Source organism: Amphibalanus amphitrite, unplaced genomic scaffold, assembly GCF_019059575.1.
Source record: "Amphibalanus amphitrite isolate SeventyFive unplaced genomic scaffold, NRLGWU_Aamphi_draft 000150F_arrow, whole genome shotgun sequence".
Taxonomy (NCBI): Eukaryota; Metazoa; Arthropoda; class Thecostraca; order Balanomorpha; family Balanidae; genus Amphibalanus; species Amphibalanus amphitrite.
Window position 1 is genome coordinate 274471 of NW_024881645.1, and position 19726 is coordinate 294196.

A 19726-nucleotide genomic window follows, 5' to 3' on the forward strand; every position below is an offset into this window, starting at 1 on the left:
TTTATTCGGTCTGAGGCTATGTTTAGGATCTCATAGGGACCACATTTGATTCATTTGATGAAATCATGTAATCTAAATTACTTCTTCCTGTTCTCTGGTAACGCCAGATGCCTTGTAGTATCGCTAGATTTAACCGCCTTCTTCAGCGGCAAAGAACACACAACAGGCTGAGCTTTTGGCATCTGGTAAGCTGTGAACAGTCCACAATGGCACGAATGGCTAACGGGTGTGCCCCACTTGCAGTCGGCAACCGTCCTTCATGTAGGGCGCTCGTTAAACTCCGCACACATGTAGGTAAGGTAGGTACGCCGCCACCGAGGCTGGGGTTATCCAACCTAAATCGGTCGTTATGGCAGTGCAAGAGCCCGCAGACCGTGACCAGTGCAATGATGCTCAATGACCGTTATTAGGTATAGGAACCCCATGTGCTCAAAACTGCGCAGTTGAAGGCTAAATTGGTCAGTATGTCCCGCATTTGTTTTACATATTGCAAGTCACTCCGTAGCTCTATTCAATCTGCAACATAAGTCGTTTATAAGTATGGGGAAGCGAGGCATCTACCTGATCGTTAGGAAGAGTTCACCGTCGAGTAGGCTGGGTGTGACGTCCGGGACGAACGACCCCTGCCAGCTCCATACTCTGGCCTGCTCTACCGTCCGACTCTGGCCATCACTATCGGATGTCGAGCGCGGCGGTGTACTCCACAGCTCTCTCTACTCAGATAGTCATGCAGAGGGGAAATGACGGGCGACCGCTCCTCCGCACGACATGCAGTAGCTGATGCTCCGCTCTCTATGGATCTCTGTTGGAGACGATGTGGAACGACGCCACTGTTGTGCGGATAGTTTTTCCCGTCTTTCCCGCAGCAGCTGTGGGTTCCCACGCGTTCGTGACCGCCGACCGTCTCCACTGCGATCATCTATCGTGGCCGACCGCTATCCGCGAGCCCGCCGGCCGCCGGCCGTCGCTCGCCGTGAGCTGATGACAGACGGAGCGAACAGGGCAGCCCGGGGCCGGGTCCACCTGCCTCGCGCCCGGCCTGCGCCCATGTTCACAGCAGCCTTTCTATAACAGGAGTGTGCGTTGTGCAATTTGGGCAGTATGCTCGCGTTTCATCCACAGTAAAACTCCAAGCGCTATGGATGACCTAAACAAACCTGCATATTACAATATGGCTTATGCTTATTCGCAGATCATGCAAGAGGCGTTATTTAAACGGAACAACGCTATAACCATGTACGGTTTAGCTAATGCCTACTGTCTCACTGGCATAATTCATTTAACGACCTTATTTACACGATAATTCGTCTGGAAAAGCGCTATAACGCTGTCGGTCGTCCGTGGGTAGCCATCGTCACACAGCATGGCATTCAGTCCGAGCCAGACTATGGCCTCATGATGCTGACCGTGCGTCAAACCAGACCGGACGGAACGAGGCAGCTCTGCTGTGACGGTCGCGCACCAGTAACGTCACGTGACGTAACGTGGCGTGACTGGGTGGAAACACTGTCTGGCGGGCTGTGTCAGGGGATGTGACGCTCGTTCACCTCAGCCGATTACACAACGGTTCGCGGTTACGGGCGACCTGACGATAGACTGAGTGGGAAGGGACGGATTGGAACACAGGTGGGACGGGAAATGAGCCGAACTGCGATTGTGGTAGATTTTGCGGTCGTCTGCCATCTGGATTAGTGCTGTGATCCACTTTAGTTGTGGATGGTCACTGGTCCGTGGCTGTTGTTCGTTCTGTGTCCGTTCATGCTAGACATGTTATCCGGATGATAGGAGGAGATAAACAAGCTCGATCCTACTAATGCCTAATAAGCGGCTATAAGCCTGTCTCACGAGACCGCCGGTTTCTCTCTCTCTCTCTCTCTCTCTCTCTCTCTCTCTCTCTCTCTCTCTCTCTCTCTCTCTCTCATACACCCCAGCTCCGTCTTTAGCCGTCGTCAGGGCCGTCTCTGACCGTCCTGCCCGCCCTTGTTGTTGCAGAGGTCATCGAGGAGCGCGGTCTGAAGCCGCTCCAAGATGTCCTGGAGAAGATGGAAGGATGGCCCGTGGTCGAAGGTAAGAGATCGGCGCCGCATCTGTCACTGTCACCAACGAAACGCAGGCGTCGGGTGTCTTCGATGCAGAAATTTATCGGCTGTTCACGAATACACTGCGCAGTTGTGCGTATCGTGTCTTACCTGCACAATGGTACCTTTGAAAATGGCAGCGAAGGTCAAGCGCGGCCTATCATTGCGAATACTGCCACACTTTGTATTCTGCCCAAACATATCGTAACGAGATGAATAGGCTCCACATCAATGAAGGACGCAGCTGTCCTCGGAAGGTGCCACGGCTGTTGATCAGCGATATCTGGTATTCCGTCGCGGCGTACTCGTGTTCCCATTGGTGGGGTTTCTGGCGGTGACATCAACTGAGCAGAGCCGCCGTCGGTGGGCGTCCTTGACCAGTTTGTGGCCGATCGGTGTACGGTATCCAGAATGGGGGAGGGCATGGGGTAGCGTATTATAGTGGCTCCGGCTGGCTGCCTGATGTGTGCTGGTTTGGGTGACTGTGTGTATGTGTGATCCATGGGGATGTGGTTGCCTTTTGTCATTGTGAGTGGTTTAGTACGTTCTCGCGAGAGATCAGGGACCGATGATGGTTGGCCGTCGGCTATGGAGAAACTCAGCCGTTGGCACATTATGAAGACGTGAAAGTGGAATGCGGCGCTGTCCGCTGTTACTTTCGTCACATGGGTTAGACGCAGCACGGCAGGCCACAGCGGCAGGAATCATTCCGTTCATAAATGAAAGATGTCCATTCACTATTCAGACCATGGGATTTATGCATTGACTCAGTACGTACATGGCCTTGAACCCTCAACCATACACGTCGTCCTAGTCTAATACTTTTTCCTGTCGCCTGTGGTATCTGGACATGACCGCTACATAGACCCCATTTATGAAGTTCACTTCCTTCTAAAAATACGTCTGAACGGTACAGTCATTTCGTCGCACAGCGGGGTCGTTTGAGCCCGTACTCCGTGACCCCTCCCCCGGTGATGACACCGTCCCTCCATTACCGAGCTAACAATGTTTTGAACCGCCCGCGGTGCGCTCCAGGAGACAACTGGAACGAGTCCAGCTGGGGCAACTGGATGCTGGCCGTCTACCGCAACCGGGCGTTCGGCTACTCGATCGACCACATGTTCGACTTCTCGGTGACTGCCGACGTCAAAAATTCCACCTGGAGGATCCTGGACCTGGACCAGCCCTCGCTCGGTCTGCCCCGCAAGTACCTCATCAAAGGTGAGCTGAACGATTGAAATATGGGACGGTAAGGCTGGAAATGGTATGCGTGCGCTTTGCGCTGTCAGCTGGAATGGCGAGCAAACATGCAAGGGTGAGTGATTTGTTCTTTTAGAAAGGTCATTTATTTAGTGCAAAGGTGAAGCGTTTATTGTGTTGCTTTATGTAGCTACTAGCTATTGCAAGTTGTCGGTATTTCAACATTATGCGAAACGTGCAGCTGTTATTAAGAAGTTGAAGGTACTACTGCGGTTGTAGCTCAAATTTTAATAATTTATCGAAAAAACGCAGTAGCAGGTGTCACAACTGACATTGGAGCATGTATATTGCAGCCAGCTGCAGTGATCAATGCATTGATCGTCGAATGGAGATAGGTCAGCTGGCGCCCCGTTTAGGTATGCTCGATGAAAATAATGCAAAGTAGTCCTCTGGAAATCAGCGAAGATCTTAAAGGGACTATCCCACCTTTAACATGGGGTTTGAGTTGAGATAGCCAAGTTTGCGGCGAGGTTCAGAAACCACTATCTATCTAGGTTGCAACCCCCGCGGCCTCTTGGTGTTGAAGAAATTCGTTCCCTTCATTTGAAAATGGGCCTTGTACAAGGCCCTATCTTCAACATGGAGCGACCGTTAGTGTGACGTCACCTCGTTTAGTCATTCTGATTTAAATGGGTTTGTTCGTTGAAAAATCGCTTAAAACTTGGTCTGAACTTTGTTGTGGTGCCTACAGAGTAAAAAGAATCAGCTTTATGACAGTAATGTGGCCTGGGGAAGGAGGTAAATTTGGGCTGTGACGTCACATATTTGAAAGTTTGTGTTTGGAATATGGGAAGCCTAAGATGTTAAATGAAAAATAAATGCCAGAACCGTGTTCCTGGTCATTCAATCTATAAAGTCGGGCACAATTTAACTGGTTTTAACAACATTTTAGAAGGTGGGATAGTCCCTTTAAAGATGAGCCGATTTCGCCCGACAAAGGCGCATCAGATGCATGTTTCTCAATATGTAACGGCTGAGAATGTAGGCCGCCCATTTCGATTTGCATCAGTCATCGATAGCGCCTCGAAACCGGAGACTGATGTGTCTGGCCCGACTCGGCAGGATTCAACGACCCTGACATCCAGGCCTACTACAAGTACATGGTCGATATGGCCGTGATGCTCGGAGCACCTAAGGAGCGCGCAGAGAGCGAGCTGAAGGAGTCTCTGCTCTTCGAGATTCAGTTGGCCAACGTGAGTACCGCGCGCGTATTTAGGTCAAACGGTTCATGTTCAGGTCACATTTGGACACTGAATATGGAGTGTTTGAAGGTCACGTAGAGTGCCATGCCGTGCAGGGTTGGGGCTGGGGACGGGGTAAAGGGCCTTCGCCGGTTACTGCGGGCTGCCCCTCGCAAAGAATAAGGAGATCGATGACTGAGGTTGTCCCGCCGATAGTTTAATTATGACAGACGTCAGAAGAGGTCCTGGAGTGTGGACCCTTTGACCTGCTGTGTCCGGTTAAATGTCACTCGTTAGTCATTTAATAGACACCTTCCACACACATGTTCAGCTAGTTTCTGCGGTAAATTACTTACTACATAAACACTGCACAGTTATTTGCTTCATTGTAGGAACAACACCGTTGGATGTGTTTGACGTGTGTTTTGTGAGAATTTCGGCGACTCGTGCTGCAACAAACATTAAGGCATTTCAGCGGTTGTTGTTTCTCCTTTCGTACCGCTCACTGTGGAATGCAGTGCCATCTGCAGTCGTCGCAGGAAACGTACACAACTTGCCTCTGACGTCGGGAAAGTTGGCTTGCAACTTCCCCTTCCGCGGATATATTGGCCAAGTTGTCGCAGTTCTGACATTCACAAACTCATAACGAGTTGGCATTGAAGGCATTCAGCCCGTCCGGCAGCCAAGTTCGCACATGTTCCGAACAAAAGGGCTAGGGTTGTCCGTATTGTTTGGTTCTCAGCATTTACTCGATCCAATTTTAGCCACATCCGTTGATACTGTGACTTGTGAGCATTGTCCTGGCATATTTTGCTAATTTTGCAGACCAGTGTAAAGCTAATTGCGTCTGGAAATATTCGTGAACAAACCAAACAACAAAAGACAGACTTCCTGGCCACTAGACACGAGCTGCCCTTAGTGTACCTAACGGATATTAAGTACTTACGAAAATTCTTACACATGGCTTTTGTATAATTGATAGCTAAACCGGTATCTAAACGGCATCACTGAGCCCGGCAAAATCGTCTCAGGCATGTCCCACTCTAACCCAGGGCGACCTTTGACCGGAGAAGACCTGCCTATTTCGCTGACCTTTGACCTGACCGGTCCCCGTCAGATCTCTCTGCCGGCCGAGGAGCGCCGCAACATCACCAAGCTGTACAACAAGATGACGCTGGGTGACGTCTCGAAGCTCGCCCCCGGCATCCCGTGGGTGGACTACGTCAACAACCTGCTGCGCGCCGCCGGACACCAGGTTCGTGCCGGCAACAAAGGACGAGAGACTAGGCTAGTCTGCTGTCAAACAGCGAGAACCACGGTTTAAATGGATATCGAACGTGCATTATGAGTTACTCATTCGGGGTAGTTTCCGAAAACGATAGGGGTATATCTACGCTTGGTTCGACGTGAAATCTGGTCAACACATTGCTTGTGCTATGAAGTCACCAATGGGGCAGGCGACATCGAACCTTGGGCCTAAAATAGCATGAGCGACATACTGACTAGAGATGTCAATTGGATACCAACTTTTTGGTATACCGATACCAAACCGATACCAACTTGGCATTTGGTATTTCAAGGCTAATGCATTTGGTATTTTGTTGGATATTATGAATCTTCACTAATGTAAAAGGGGCTGTGCATTTGGTAAAAAGTTAGTATTTCTCTCATGTTCCCAAGTCGGTTTGGTTTTGGTATTTTCCCATGATCATTGTTGGTATTTGGTTTGGTATCGGTATCTCAATTTTCTGTAATTGACATCACTAATACTGACACAATCGCTGAAACATTAGAAGCGTTACGTAGTGGCGTCATATGAAGCCCCGCCATGTAACGACTAACGTTTGGCTTCGGTGAAATCGTACAATGCACAATGTGGGTCCTATGTAATCGTATACTTTCCTATTGACATCAACGTTGTGGAACGCCAGAAATGTATACGCTGGTGCAGCCACTTTGCGGCCCAAACAGCCAGTTCCGGTGACTGTGCACTGTGCAGGGCACGGATGACACATTCGCAATGCAACAACTCGCCGAAATGCGGGGCAAATCAGCTAATGTCATCGACCATGACCTCAGCCTGGTACACGTATAGTCGTGCGTCCGTTCTCGACGCCTCGGCTCAGCTGACTGTGATTGCTGACGTCATCAGGTGACCGCCGACGAGCCGGTGATTGTGGACGTGCCGGACTACATGCGGAAGGCCACCAAACTGCTCGAGGAGACCCCCAAGAGGTAAACAATATGTGATTCTTATTGCCACGGATTTCGGTAAAGTCATTCGAGGAAAGGATTGTCCGTGTTTCTGTTTGGTTTCGGAAAGTTTCGGAAAGTTTTTTAGTTTAAAGTTTAACTTATTTCGCTATAAGTCGTAAATCATGACAGCAGGTTATTGTTACATGTAATTACCTATTAAATAGGTATGCGCCTCTGTGTGAGCGCCTGATGTCTGTGTGTATGATCCCAGTCTGACACTACTCTCCGTTTGTATCTCCGTGTGACAGGGTGCAGGCCAACTACATGCTGTGGCGCGTCGTGTACGGCTCCGTCGGTATGCTGACCGAGGAGGCCCGCGATGTTCAGCTCGAGTTCTCGGCCAAGCTCACCGGACAGACGCAGCGCAAGCCGCGCTGGAAGGAGTGCCTCGAGGGCGTCATGGGCAGGTAAGAAGCCGCTGGAACAACGCAACACAGGAGGGAGGCCAATGTCGGGACGTGATGATAATGCTCGTGTCGCCAAACGATTTTAAGTGTTATGTATCCTATTTTTAAGTTATGTCATGTTCAATATACTGTTTGTAAATGCTATTTTGCATAGGCTCACTACTTGTGGCTGTGGTTTCATTGAAGTAGCTTTCTTTTTCTTGGGGGGGGGGGGGGTGAAACATGTCATTATATTTAACATTTAAAGACAGAATCGTTCGCTGACAAACTCCGCTAATCTCCAGTCGGTCTTACCCAACCCTCCCAGTTGTAAATGACCCAGAGTTTCGCTGCATTTTCGACGGCTAACACTGCGTCTCCTGCCCGCAGTCTGAGTCTGGCCGTGGGCTCTCTGTACGTGCGAAACCACTTTGACCGGTCGGCTCGCCAGGCCGCCCTGGACATGGTGAAACACATCCACCAGGAGTTCAACATTATGCTCGGAGAGATCACATGGATGGACAACAAGACCAAGTGAGGGCGAGCGCAGGCTCGAATTTTGCCTGAGTTTTACATATCTGCGACTTTATTCACCCTGCCCTATGTTATGTGCACTGAACCGTTTTCATTCGTAGTCTGTAGCCGTGCCTTATTGCACTATTGCCTTCTATTGCCGTCTATGACATCTGAAGCATTAACTAAAATGAATTATGAAAATTGACGGTTGAACGAGGGTCTGGCCTTCCACTTGGCATCATCTGCCGTTCTTTCGTGCGCTCACTGTCCCCACTTTGAACCCCGACCTAACCAGAACTTCCCCTGTCCACCACCAGGGAGCGTGCCAAGGAGAAGTCCAAGTCGATCAACTACCACATCGCCTACCCAGAGGAGATCCTCAACAACACCGCGCTCGACATGCTGTACGACGGACTCTTCATCGACGACAGCCACTACTTCGAGAACAACATCAACATGAGCGTGTTCGGCACCAACTACGCCTTCAAGAAGCTGCGCGAGCCCATCGACAAGAACGACTGGCGCACGCACGGCTCAGCCGCTGTCGTCAACGCCTACTACAGCCCCATCGAGAACAGCATCAGTGAGTTGGCTGACGCCTGTAGGGGTGGTATCAGAGGGCTCGGGTCTTTGCTAGTTCGTTTCCTGCAAACGAGTTCATAATTCTAATGAGTCCCAATAGTTACTTCACATTCAACCTTTGCGTTAAAGCTGAAGTGAACTATTGAGATAAGACTGTAGTGACAATCAGAGCACTCACGGTGTAACCATTCGTTAGTTAATCAATTAATTTATTTCTTAGGTCACTCGTTTGAACAACTTACAGGAAATGATTAAAAAATGAGGTATATTTGATTGGTTCGGGATGCTTTGTGGATTTGAGTTGGATTTTGCAATTTATGTAGTCTTGCATTTTACCTTTTAACTGCAGTCAAACGTTGCTGTCCGTACCTACTTGTCAGCTACTCGTTCCGTTTCTAACCACCCCCGTCCGTCTCCTTTCCAGTGTTCCCAGCCGGTATCCTGCAGGGTATCTTCTACGACTTTGACCGGCCCAACTACATGAACTACGGAGGAATCGGGTTCGTCATCGGACACGAGATCACCCATGGTTTCGACGACACGGTTAGTGGGCGGGTGGACGCAGCCTGAAGAGACCAGACTTCAATAACGATTTTTTTCATGTCCAGTATCCATCTGGTAAATTTCCGTCTTATGTGTTTCCGGCCTCCATTTTTTTTTATCACCGCTGTCAATGCCTGAATGAAGAAAGTCATGAATTTACTTGAGGGACGTGGCCTTGGGGAGACGTTTTACATCTGGGCATATTTATACAACTTATTATTTTAGACGTTCGTTTTGCGGCTATATAACGATCGTCTATCTTCTGTGTTTGCAGGGCCGTCAGTTTGACAAGAACGGAGAGCTCCTCGACTGGTGGGAGCCAGAGACGAAGCGGCGGTTCCTGAAGGGAGCCGAGTGCATGATCCACCAGTACGGTAACTACACCGTGCCGGAGATCGACATGAAGGTACGCATCCTCCCAACTTTCTGCTGTCTAGACCCTGGAACTGTTCGGTGTCAGTGCTAGCGGCTACCAGTGCATTTATAGAGCTCTTATGACGCTGTTCCGTATTTTTGGCGTTAGAGAGCCACGCACGAAGATAAGCCGTCTGCCGGATGAGTCTTCATAAGTAAGCGTCCAAATAGTTGACTCTGATGGTTGAAAGTGCGCTGGTAGCCGCTGTCACTGTCACACCGAACAGAACCCCGCTGTAGGCCCAGCCCGCCGCAGCAGCAGCGTGGCCAGCTAATATAACTCCATAGAGAGCCGTATGTGCCAGACACCCCGCCAATCTGTCCCTAACTGCTCGCAGACGGACCGGCGGGCTCTCACCGCTCGTCACTGTGTTCCCCGCCGCTGCGCCACCCGTTTGCCAGTCTTACTTACTCAACCCGGTAGTTTGCTCGTTGCCCGCATGCGCAGTAGGGCGCGCTGCCGGCCAGTGTGTGTGTGTGGCTGGCAGGTAGGCTAGGCTGCCTGCGGCGCCCTACCCTCCCTGCCCGTGTGTGCCCGCTTGGCTGGCCGCGCTGACGGCGCGTGGCGCCTCCCCGCAGATCAACGGCATCATCACCCAGGGAGAGAACATCGCCGACAACGGCGGTCTCAAGGAGGCGCGCCGCGCCTACGGGCGTCTGGTGCAGGAGCGCGGCCGGCCCGAGCAGGCGCTGCCCGGCCTGCACCAGTACAGCCCGCAGCAGATGTTCTGGCTCACGGCCGCCAACACCTGGTGCCAGGTGGTCAAGAAACAGTCGCTCAAGAACCGGATACTGACCGACTCGCACTCGCCGTCGCGGGCGCGCATCAACATTCCGTTCTCCAACCTGCCGCAGTTTGCCGCCGACTGGAACTGTCCGGCCGGCTCCAACATGAACCCGGTGCACAAGTGTTCAGTGTGGTAGGCGGCCCGCGCCGCTCGCCGCACGCGCACCCCGTTGTTATCCTTTTCGGCTCGGCTGGCGGCGGCGCACCCGCCGCCGCTCAGCCGTTGCCGCCTCTCTGTTACGTGTTGGAATGAAAGGCTGATGGGCCCGCCATAGTGCGTGGCCTCTGTTTGCTACCTGAATGCGCCAGTGCGTCTGTCCGCATGTGTGTGCTGAGTCTAGTATTCCCGGGCGCCTGAGCCCGGCGGGCCTCGGACGGCTCCCCTCTGGGGCTGGGGGCCGACTGGCCGAGTCGCGCGGCGCTCAGCCGCTCCCGGTCTTTCCGGGATCAAGCGTCGTAGCCTCACCAGTCGTTGGCTGTTAGTTTTTGTGACACCTAACCGTGCCATGTACACGCGCATGCACGCACTTGTATTCTATTTTCAGCGCTAAGGGTAACTTAAGGTCTTGTGATTCGGTCGAGATTTGGAGCACACTGCTCCGGTGTGCTATTTTATGCCTGTGCTGTATCAGAGCGGCATGCATGTGATCCGTGTGATGAGTGTGTGTCTGTGTGAGCTCCCACGGCCGGTCGCTCCTCGTTGCAGCTGAACGGCGTCGTCACTCAAGACGAGAATATAGCCGACAGCGGGGGTCTGCGGCTGGCGTACCGGGCGTACCGCCGGCTGGCGGCCAGCGGCCCGCCGCCGCAGCGCCTACCCGACTGCCGCCACCACCGGGCGGCCGGCTCTCGGCCGCGCGCGCTGCCGCTCCGCCCGCAGCAGATCTTCTGGCTGGTGGCCGCCAACGTGTGGTGCTCGGCAGACCGCGTCGAGCACCTGCGCAACACGGCGCTCAACAGTGAGCACGTGCCCAACCGGTTTCGCATAAACGGGCCCATCTCCAACATGGCCGAGTTTGCGGCCGACTTCGGCTGCCGGCCCGGCTCGCCGATGAGTCCACCGGACTCGCAGCGCTGTCGAGTCTGGTGAAAGTCGGCCGAGTGAGACGAGTGAGAGGACCGAGCGCGCGCGAGTGTGTGTATGTATGGTGTCAGTTGTTATCTTCACGTCATTGGCCGTTGCTCCCCGGTATGGGCGGCCCCCAGCGTCGGACCCGCCCCTCGACCACGCCCCTCCGTGTGTTTTATGAATCTCAGCCGGTGCGCGTGTCGCGGAGGTCGGCGCCGTCCGCGGCTACACCTCACAGAGCGCCGCCGTCCCTTTGGGCGCGGCGCCTTATCAAGACAGCGTGCGACTGAGACCGATTCTTGTACTGCCTGTGCGCGAGACCAACTCCGAACCGGAAAATACAATCGATTCCGGAATGTACAGATCAGGTGTTTGGCCTGGGATTGAACTTGCCGCGAGGCGTTGCTTATGCGATAACACTGATGGATACGAACTAATAGAAGATGTGGATAACCAGGATAACGGAGTTTTTCTCGTGAGCCTTGCCTCTTCGGAAGGCCATCATATCGCCCTACAATGCGGACGACGGATACTGTCGATAATTACCAAAAAAGTCACTAAGGCCAGTCTTATAAATCTCAGTTATGAAGAAATGTCTCCCGTCTTGAACATGAAACGCGGCAAAAACAATGTCTAAATGTATATGCTTCTCCACAAAGCAACTTTTTTCAACGTCGGATCAAACATTATAGACGTCAACAAAAATATACATCAGCTGCCCTCTGTGCGCATAACATGGGGCCACCCAATAAAACGCACCAGGGCATCAAGTAATAAAACAAAACGCCGAGGCACTTGGGGTGTGTGTGGGAAGGCGAAGGGTGAGGTGTCTCATGACGGGATGGCAGTAGAGTGTGCAGCTCGCACATGACACCCCTGGGACGGAGACCCGCCTAGATATCGACAGGCCACGTGAACACCCAGTGGCAGAGAAGGCAACAACTCAAGCCGAGCATTCACCACGCCGGCGACGGGGTTCGCTCGACCGCCAGCGCCGCGCGCGACTAGTCAGCCGCGAAGCTCAGGTTCACGGCTCTGCCGAGAGGCAGTGCTGCGGTAGCCCGTCAGTCCAGGTGCTTGTGGTTGTTGCAGTTGTCGGTACGGCCATTGATATGTCCATTGGTGTGTCCATTCGTCTCGTGAGTGGGCAGTCGTCGGACCGTGAAGCCCATCGCGCCCAGAGTGATGTGACTTTTCTCCTGAAGTATGTTGTACCTCGCCTTGACGCTGGGGACAGGTGGCGCTGTGGTCAGCTCACCCACATGATACCACTACCATGCCAGCGGCTGTCCCGTGTCCACATCCAGGGTCACTGTATCCCTCCCCCAGGCGGGAAAATTGGCATCGACAGAAGCCGATGACGTAACCCCCTGGCCGGGGACCCGTGCCAGGTCTTATCACGTGCGAATGCCCGGGCGCCTGGAGCGCTGCCAAACGAGATACCAGCTCGGCCGTCCAAATACAAAAGGGTAACGACCTTAGCAGCGACCCGTGGACAGCTCAGACAGCTTAAAACTAACCAAAGACACGCTACCAATGAATCGCTGATTTTCTGGCTAATAATGCAACTTCTGCTTCGGCACGGAGCCTACTGAGACTTCAGCGCTACTGCCATATGCCACGGGAGGCCTTAGTTACTATATGCAGCGATAACAGAACTGGGTACTTACCAGTACAATATGTGGATATAAGTGGCGTAGCCGGCGAAGATGTGCCACCACGCGTGGAGCTGGGTGAAGGGACGCAGCACCGGCGGCAGCGTCGAGCGGAGACGCCTGGTGGCCACAAAGGGAACTGTTAGTTACACCAGTCATCACCAGGCTCCTCAGCGGTTCTGAGGCCTCCGGACATAATTGGCGGGTAGACTATCCCTGATGATAATTGACAACCGGATGACAGGTCACTTGGAACTAGGTGTCGGAGGCACATAATATGCGATAAAAAGCCATTTAGCGAGTACTTGCCCAACAGCTAAAGCAAGTGCAGTTCGATGGATTCAACATTTCTATTCAGTTGCCCATCTTGCTAAAAGCCTCACAAAGGACTAATATCTTGCTTGTTCTCATGACAACTAAGTCTTTCCACAGCTGCCGGGCTCAGTTGTTCCAATCACTCGAGAGGGGCTTCAGACACGCCGGAGGCCAAATCACCTTGTATGAGCGGGTCTGGGCGGGCGATACCACAATAAGACGCGATCAGCTAAAACGGCTTCAAATGAAAGAAGCGGGACGAGTAAGACCAGTCGCTAACGCCGTGACAACAGTATCAGGAGATAAAAGACTGATGATATCAGACAGGGGCATAATTTCTGTGTGGACCACTACGGGTGAGGGAGAACCATTGCTTACTACCTAATTACTCAGTTTTTAAGACATCCCTTTCATTTCAGGAGCTTCTTTTTAAAGCTATATCTTGACATACAAGCAAAGATAACATGACTTATGTTATCTATGACACAAATAAAGATAATGCGACTGTAGTTGGTTGATTTAGCCCAGAACCCCCATCCCATACATGCCTATTTTTTGGTATGGTTCATTGTTACTGGTTATTGGACATACAAGTGGCTTAGCTCTAGCGTCGTGGATGTCGGCCGGTGGCTCCAACACTGTAGCCATTACATTGGTCACAATCCATCGGTTGGCACCGACAGGCCACCATAATACGTCAACCCGCCACAGTCTGTCACAGTGTATCAGTCTACTGCAGCGTGTCCGTCTGCCACAGTGTATCAGCCTGCCACAGTGTATCAGTCTACTGCAGCGTGTCCGTCTGCCACAGTGTGTCAGTCTGCCACAGTGTGTCAGTCTGCTGCAGCGTGTCCGTTTGCCACAGCACGTCCGTCTGCCACAGTGTGTCAGTCTGCCACAGTGTATTAGTCTGTCACAGTCTGTCAGTCTGTCACAGTGTATCAGTCTGTCACAGTGTATCAGTCTGCTGCAGTGTATCAGTCTGCCAGTGTGTCAGTCTGCTGCAGCGTGTCAGTCTGCTGCAGCGTGTCCGTCTGCCACAGTGTCAGTCTGCTGCAGCGTGTCAGTTTGTAAGTGTGTCAGAGTCTACAACAGTGTATCAGTCTGCCATACCACCATACACCATACCTTATACCTTATACACCATACCACCATACCTCCCCGCCCGGGCATTAACAGTTCACACCCCGACCTCACCCGACGCAGTGTCATTGTTTAGCTGAGGTGAGCGAGCCTGAATGGGCTCAAACCACAGCGGCGCTGACACTGACGTCCATTAAACCATAAATCGAGGACTGGAAAACGGACTGACCGGGTGTGCGCCAACATCGATCCATCGCGCGAGCCCGCTATGCCTTTCACAGGTCGGGCTTTGTCCACTAAAAGCACCTGCTCATAATTGATAAATGAGCTCAATTTGCATTGTAAGCGGGCGTTACGCGACAAGGAGTTGCTGGTAATGATTTTGCAGCAGGAGTAATGATAATGCTTTTGGAGCACGGCTTTTCGCTTGAAATAACTACGACCGCCGCAACAACCCGACAACTGTGCAATTTTGAGCCAACTCAACTCACACCCTGAAAAGTTCATGCATCCAAAGGCCAAATCCCAGCAGATCCACCGCATAAACTCACCTAACTCAACTCTTTCCACTCCCACTTTCCTTCCCACTCCCTAACTCACACTAGTGATTGGCAGCCGTGATTGTCGAGGTTCCACAGTGCGAACGCCAGCGCGTACAGCATCACACCCAGATAGAACAGGTGACGCACAGTGCGGTCCTTCTGTGTTCGCAGCAACTTGATGTCGAGCAGAGTGATGGCCACAGACGCTACGCCATAGTTCACCTGGCGACATGGGTGGTGTTGTCAGCAAGGGTGTCGCGGGGGACAAGGTAAACACAGCGGGTCTGATTAGCATTTAGCAGTTAGCACGACCTCGGTTAGCATGGATAGCATCGATGGTGTGGCTGGTACAGCGGTTCTAGTTGGCACGGCCCAGGTTAGAAGGATTAGCATCAGGCAGTGATACGATCATCACCAATATGGTATCTGGCTTACCGAACGGACTAGACGGACTTTATACGAACGGAACAACAGGACGTGACATTGTGTGGGGAAAAATGGTAGCGTGAAAAGGGCGTATGCTTTCTGGCGGTGGTGGTTGTTTGGCCGTGGCGGCGTGTGTCGCTGGAGTTCGCGTTGTTAGGCGGAACATGAGAACTGACGTTTGCTGCAGAACTGTGATGAACCATGCCTTGCGTGTTGAAATGTATCTGTGTGAAAATAAAAGTGTGGAAAAAATATGGTATCGGAGGCTGAGGGGGATTACTACTTGGTTTAACAGTGCGGACGCATAGTGAATTTAAGCTCAACGACACCAGTTCATAAAGGTGACATCACGGGTGCTAAGCCCGGATGACGTTATGATGGGCGTCACTGATGTCGTCATCTCGGGGACGAATGACGTGCAGCGTTATTGGGCATGCCGACGGCGACGGCCGGACGGCGTCACCGCTCTAATTGAAGATGTGAGCCGAATGCACGAGAGGGAGACGGGAGCAAGAAGTGCGATCGTTCTCTGGTTAGCGAAGAACGGTGGGAGGGATTAAGGACATTCGGTGATCGAAGCGGGAAAATAATCTTTGAATGGAATCAGTACGATTTTTGAACTGTCCCGCAGCTCATCAGGTATTCGACATTCTACGGTAACAGATAACATGATTACAGTAACTCGGCAAATAGCGAGATGCAAAATCTCTCAATTTATCCGTTCCGTTCCAGATAATGCCATGAATCCACCGGCCACCTACCCACAATCACGATTGAGCACGACTGTTTATGACGAGCTGATTGAACACGACCGACGAGCTCAAGACGAGCTGTTTGAACACGACTGTTGATAGCGATCTCACCTGGTGAAACAGCGGGTTCGGGTAGTACAGGTACGACAGCGAGAACAGCGCCGAGTACACGAAAAAGCCCACCGACAGCCAGTTGATGTGCTGGTTCTGCTGGATCCCGTGGATGCCGGCCCTGGCGACGGACAACAAATACAAACATAAATATACCTACGGGCACACCATTCCGTTGCCAGTCTCAGCAAACGGCACGACTCCCTACGACTCCCTACTGCGGGCTAAAAAAAAAAACGCAAAAATACACCCGAACTTGGCAAAGCGATTATAATCGGCTTCTGCATCTAATAAGTCAGCGCTTGCTGCTCAACTTAAAAAAGTAGCGAGTTTTTGCCGAGGTCAACCACAGTCGGGGCGCTGACCGTCTCTGTGGCCATACAAGTGTTCGCCATAAAAAGCTCAGACATGCCATATATGAGAGAACCCAAAATGAACAGCAGTGTGGGGTAAAAACTGAGCCAATATCGGCTGTCCCGGTTATGGCCGCGACATACCGGCTATGGCCGGTCAGTTGACACCGTCTATTATTGGGTCTTCATACCAGTTCACTGTTGAACTAAATAAACAAATAAACATACGATCATACCGCACCGTAGCCACGTGCTGACAAAGCGGCGAGGAGCTGGTGACCTGACCTGAGACCGCGGCTCTACACGACAGGCACCCGCCAACAGTCTAAGGGACCGAGGGATCGTAAATGACCCGACTCGTTTGCGACTCTGCAGCAGAAGCGAGTCGCTAGTCTTTGGTGACCTGATCCACTTGAGTTAGCAGCTATGCGGCGGAGTGTTTCGCTGGTCTAATGGATGGGCAGAGACCGTTCGATGCCGCGGAAGTGCCGTCCATTGTGTCCGATCCTGCGGCTGCGGACGGACGGACGGACGGACACGGACGATGGACTATGGGCGTGGCCCACCGACCCCTCCCCTCCCCCTCCCGCTCCTGTCGGTAACTGTCGACGACCGGCCGCTGGGGGCCGACGGACCGGGACGGATCAGCCGTCGGGCCCGGCGGCACCCGACGGTCGGAACGGTCACGCAGCCGGGTCGGTACAGCAGCGGTCGGACCGGCACGGGACAATAGACCGACCAAAGAGAAGTAAACGTATTTCAAGTTAATCAGCTGTATGATTGTAATTACACAATTTCACATTACAACTCAGTTAAAATAATCAACAAGCAATTAAAATAGCTGAAGTTCATAACTTTACGCAGGTTCGTTACCCATATCGAAGTTCATCGTTAAAAGCACTATCACGTCGTCGGTCGTCATTGTCACAAAGAGACGTAAATAAATTCAGATTCACAGCCGTCATCGTTACGTTATAAGCACAATCCTACCGTCATAGCGCCTTCAGCACCATTCACTTTTCACCTCACAAACTTCGCCACAGAAAGCGTGCGAACCACTTTCGCCCACATTCACGCTCACGTCATACAACATTCTGTCACTTGTCAGCTTTTTCTACTCATAGTAACCTCATTCTGTGTGTGGTGATAATAGCAGTACAGCACACAATAGGTAGACATGACACCCGACGGCCGACATATACAACCATCAGCATCATCCATGCTGTGATGAATGATATTCGCTAGGAAGATAATTGGGTAGCTACCGCAAACCACCTCAATCATATCGTTGTACCATATAAAACTCTGTAATGAACATGAACCTAGCCCGCGCGATGGGTCAACAGGGGTCATATCCGCGACTGGGCGCTGGCCGCTGACAAACCGAGCACGTCCTTGAAAGGGACGGAAGCACTTCCGGCAACTAACGGATAACAAGCTCATTTCAGCTCTCATGACTGCCTAACTGTAACGATGAATGATGTGTGCTATAGCAGGGTAGGCAGGCACTGATATTCGAGATATCTCAATTCATGGACAATGGAGAAGACAGCCTTATTTCGTGAGTACGTGAGGCTAACGGATGTCTACACTGAAAACTAAAATGATTCCGGGGGGGGGGGTGATATTAGGAGAATGGTCTAAAACGAAACCCCAATTATTCCCGTAATATACTTCAAGTAGCACCTTTTTGGCCTTAGATACCCCAATATCCCAACATTATTACCCTAATATGCCTGTTGGATGGCTAAGTGGAATCAAAATGATTATCTGGTTATGCCTCCATTATTCTTACGAAATGCCTAGTGTATTCCCCCTGATTCTCCTCTATGCCCCTTTGATGCCCCCTAGCATAGTTCGGATGCTCCGTCTAAACCCAATCTATGCTCCTTTGATGCTATCTATATACCCCATTGATGCTCCTTTGATGCTTGCTATAAACCCCATTGATGCTCCTTTGATGCTCTCTATATACCCCATTGATGCTCCTTTGATGCTCTCTACATACCCCATTGATGCTCTCTATATACCCCATTGATGCTGATTTGATGCTCTCTATACACCACATTGATGCTCCTTTGATGCTCTCTATATACCCCATTGATGCTTCGTTCCGCAGTGGCGGATCAAGGGATGGGCTCGCGGGGTCATGCTATTCCTCGTGAGATCCCCATGAGATACCTAGCGCACTGATTTCTTTACCCACACAAAGGTAAGAGACGCCATTTATGTAACCACCTTCGCCCTTCCTCTGAATTTCCTGGATCCGCCCATGCCATCGACGCTCAGCCACACCAACAGCAACCACGATACGCTTGTGTGTATAAGAAAAACGTACTGTATTGATTGGAAAGACAACTGCCTCTGCATTCATGTCAAAATCACAGCTTCCTAGTTGCCAAGAGACATTCAATTTGTACTATCCATATTGAACATATGTCACGCACACGCCTCATATAACAAATACCATATCACATGTTGAGATCCAGGCTGTAAAAAACACATGACACACGAGAAGCGCCGCTGGCTCTTCTACGATGACCGTTCCCTCTTACGAAGGAGTCGCAAAACAACCGGTGCCCCTTCAAATGGCGTGGTTTTTCCCAACTTTGCTACACAACGAAAGTTGAGCGTGTGGCTCCTACGAGTTCCCCCTCCCTGACCTCAAGAAAGTCCGACAACGTAGCCCAGGGGCTGCCACAGGATGTCAACAGGCCCGCCCATGCCGCTTGTGACCCCTTTCCCTGTGGGGCGGGCCATCACGTCCGTCTCCATCATCTCCGTCCATCACTCCGTCTCCACTCCGCCCCTGGGCTTACCTCACTGCGCGGGCACACTATGCTGTCAGCACCGACAGATTTTTCAGCGCGTCCGCCGTCGCTGTTGACTCTGCCGGCAGCCCCATGATGTCGTGGACGATGAACCACATCGTGGAGCGCGATGCACGGGACACTTTCTGGTTGAAGACGTAGTGGGCGACCCCGAAGAGAAGGAGTGCCTCTTCAAGGCACTGGGCGCTGGCCACCACTGTTTCTTGAAAGAAACAGAAATTGTCTCAGTCACTTCACTTAGGTTCTTTAAAGCAAGTTTGGATTCATTCTTCGTTAAAAAGGGCATAGCTTTTCATTATAAGGGAATTGGTACTAATCGCTGGGGAAAGTGCAGCAATGTAAGGGCCCCAGTGGCTCCTAGTTGCACTCCATTCTTTTATGTCTAGTCTTCCTGTCTTCCTAGTCTTCCTGTCTTTTATGTCTACTCTCAGATTACTGGGTTTGGCTCACCCATACTCAAGAGTATGAGGCAATCCCCCCCCCCCCAATGCATTTTGTATAAGATTGGTTGAACAGGTTCGCTTATACTCGATATGTAAGAAGTTAACATGTATCAGAACAACGATGTTCAACTGTTGAGTACCTA

General features: G+C 51.6%; 2 protein-coding genes across 19 annotated transcripts in view; one reads left to right on the plus strand and one right to left on the minus strand.

Moving 5' to 3' along the window:
* The window catches only part of LOC122382904 (neprilysin-2-like), a 43061-nt gene extending 31627 nt beyond the window's left edge, over positions 1–11434 (plus strand). For 9 of the 17 annotated variants that reach the window (XM_043368813.1, XM_043368814.1, XM_043368817.1 and 6 more), the window contains 11 exons: positions 1993–2067; positions 3114–3299; positions 4401–4531; positions 5637–5774; positions 6672–6754; positions 7024–7182; positions 7552–7695; positions 7995–8260; positions 8684–8802; positions 9077–9208; positions 10710–11434. In XM_043368813.1, the coding sequence (XP_043224748.1) occupies positions 1993–2067; positions 3114–3299; positions 4401–4531; positions 5637–5774; positions 6672–6754; positions 7024–7182; positions 7552–7695; positions 7995–8260; positions 8684–8802; positions 9077–9208; positions 10710–11093 (1817 nt within the window). In that variant the 3' untranslated portion in view covers positions 11094–11434. Of the gene's footprint in view, positions 1–1992; positions 2068–3113; positions 3300–4400; positions 4532–5636; positions 5775–6671; positions 6755–7023; positions 7183–7551; positions 7696–7994; positions 8261–8683; positions 8803–9076; positions 9209–9795 lie in introns of all 17 variants that reach the window. The other 8 variants (XM_043368818.1, XM_043368815.1, XM_043368816.1 and 5 more) reach the window with 1 other exon arrangement.
* A 263-nt stretch (positions 11435–11697) lies between these two features.
* Positions 11698–19726, minus strand: part of LOC122382907 (alkaline ceramidase 3-like) — a 51345-nt gene continuing 43316 nt past the window's right edge. For both annotated transcript variants that reach the window (XM_043368831.1, XM_043368832.1), the window contains exons 5-8: positions 15957–16077; positions 14726–14889; positions 12743–12847; positions 11698–12299 (exon numbers count right to left, since the gene is read on the minus strand). In XM_043368831.1, coding sequence (XP_043224766.1) covers positions 12137–12299; positions 12743–12847; positions 14726–14889; positions 15957–16077 — 553 coding nt within the window. In that variant the 3' untranslated portion in view covers positions 11698–12136. The remainder of the gene's footprint in view (positions 12300–12742; positions 12848–14725; positions 14890–15956; positions 16078–19726) is intronic.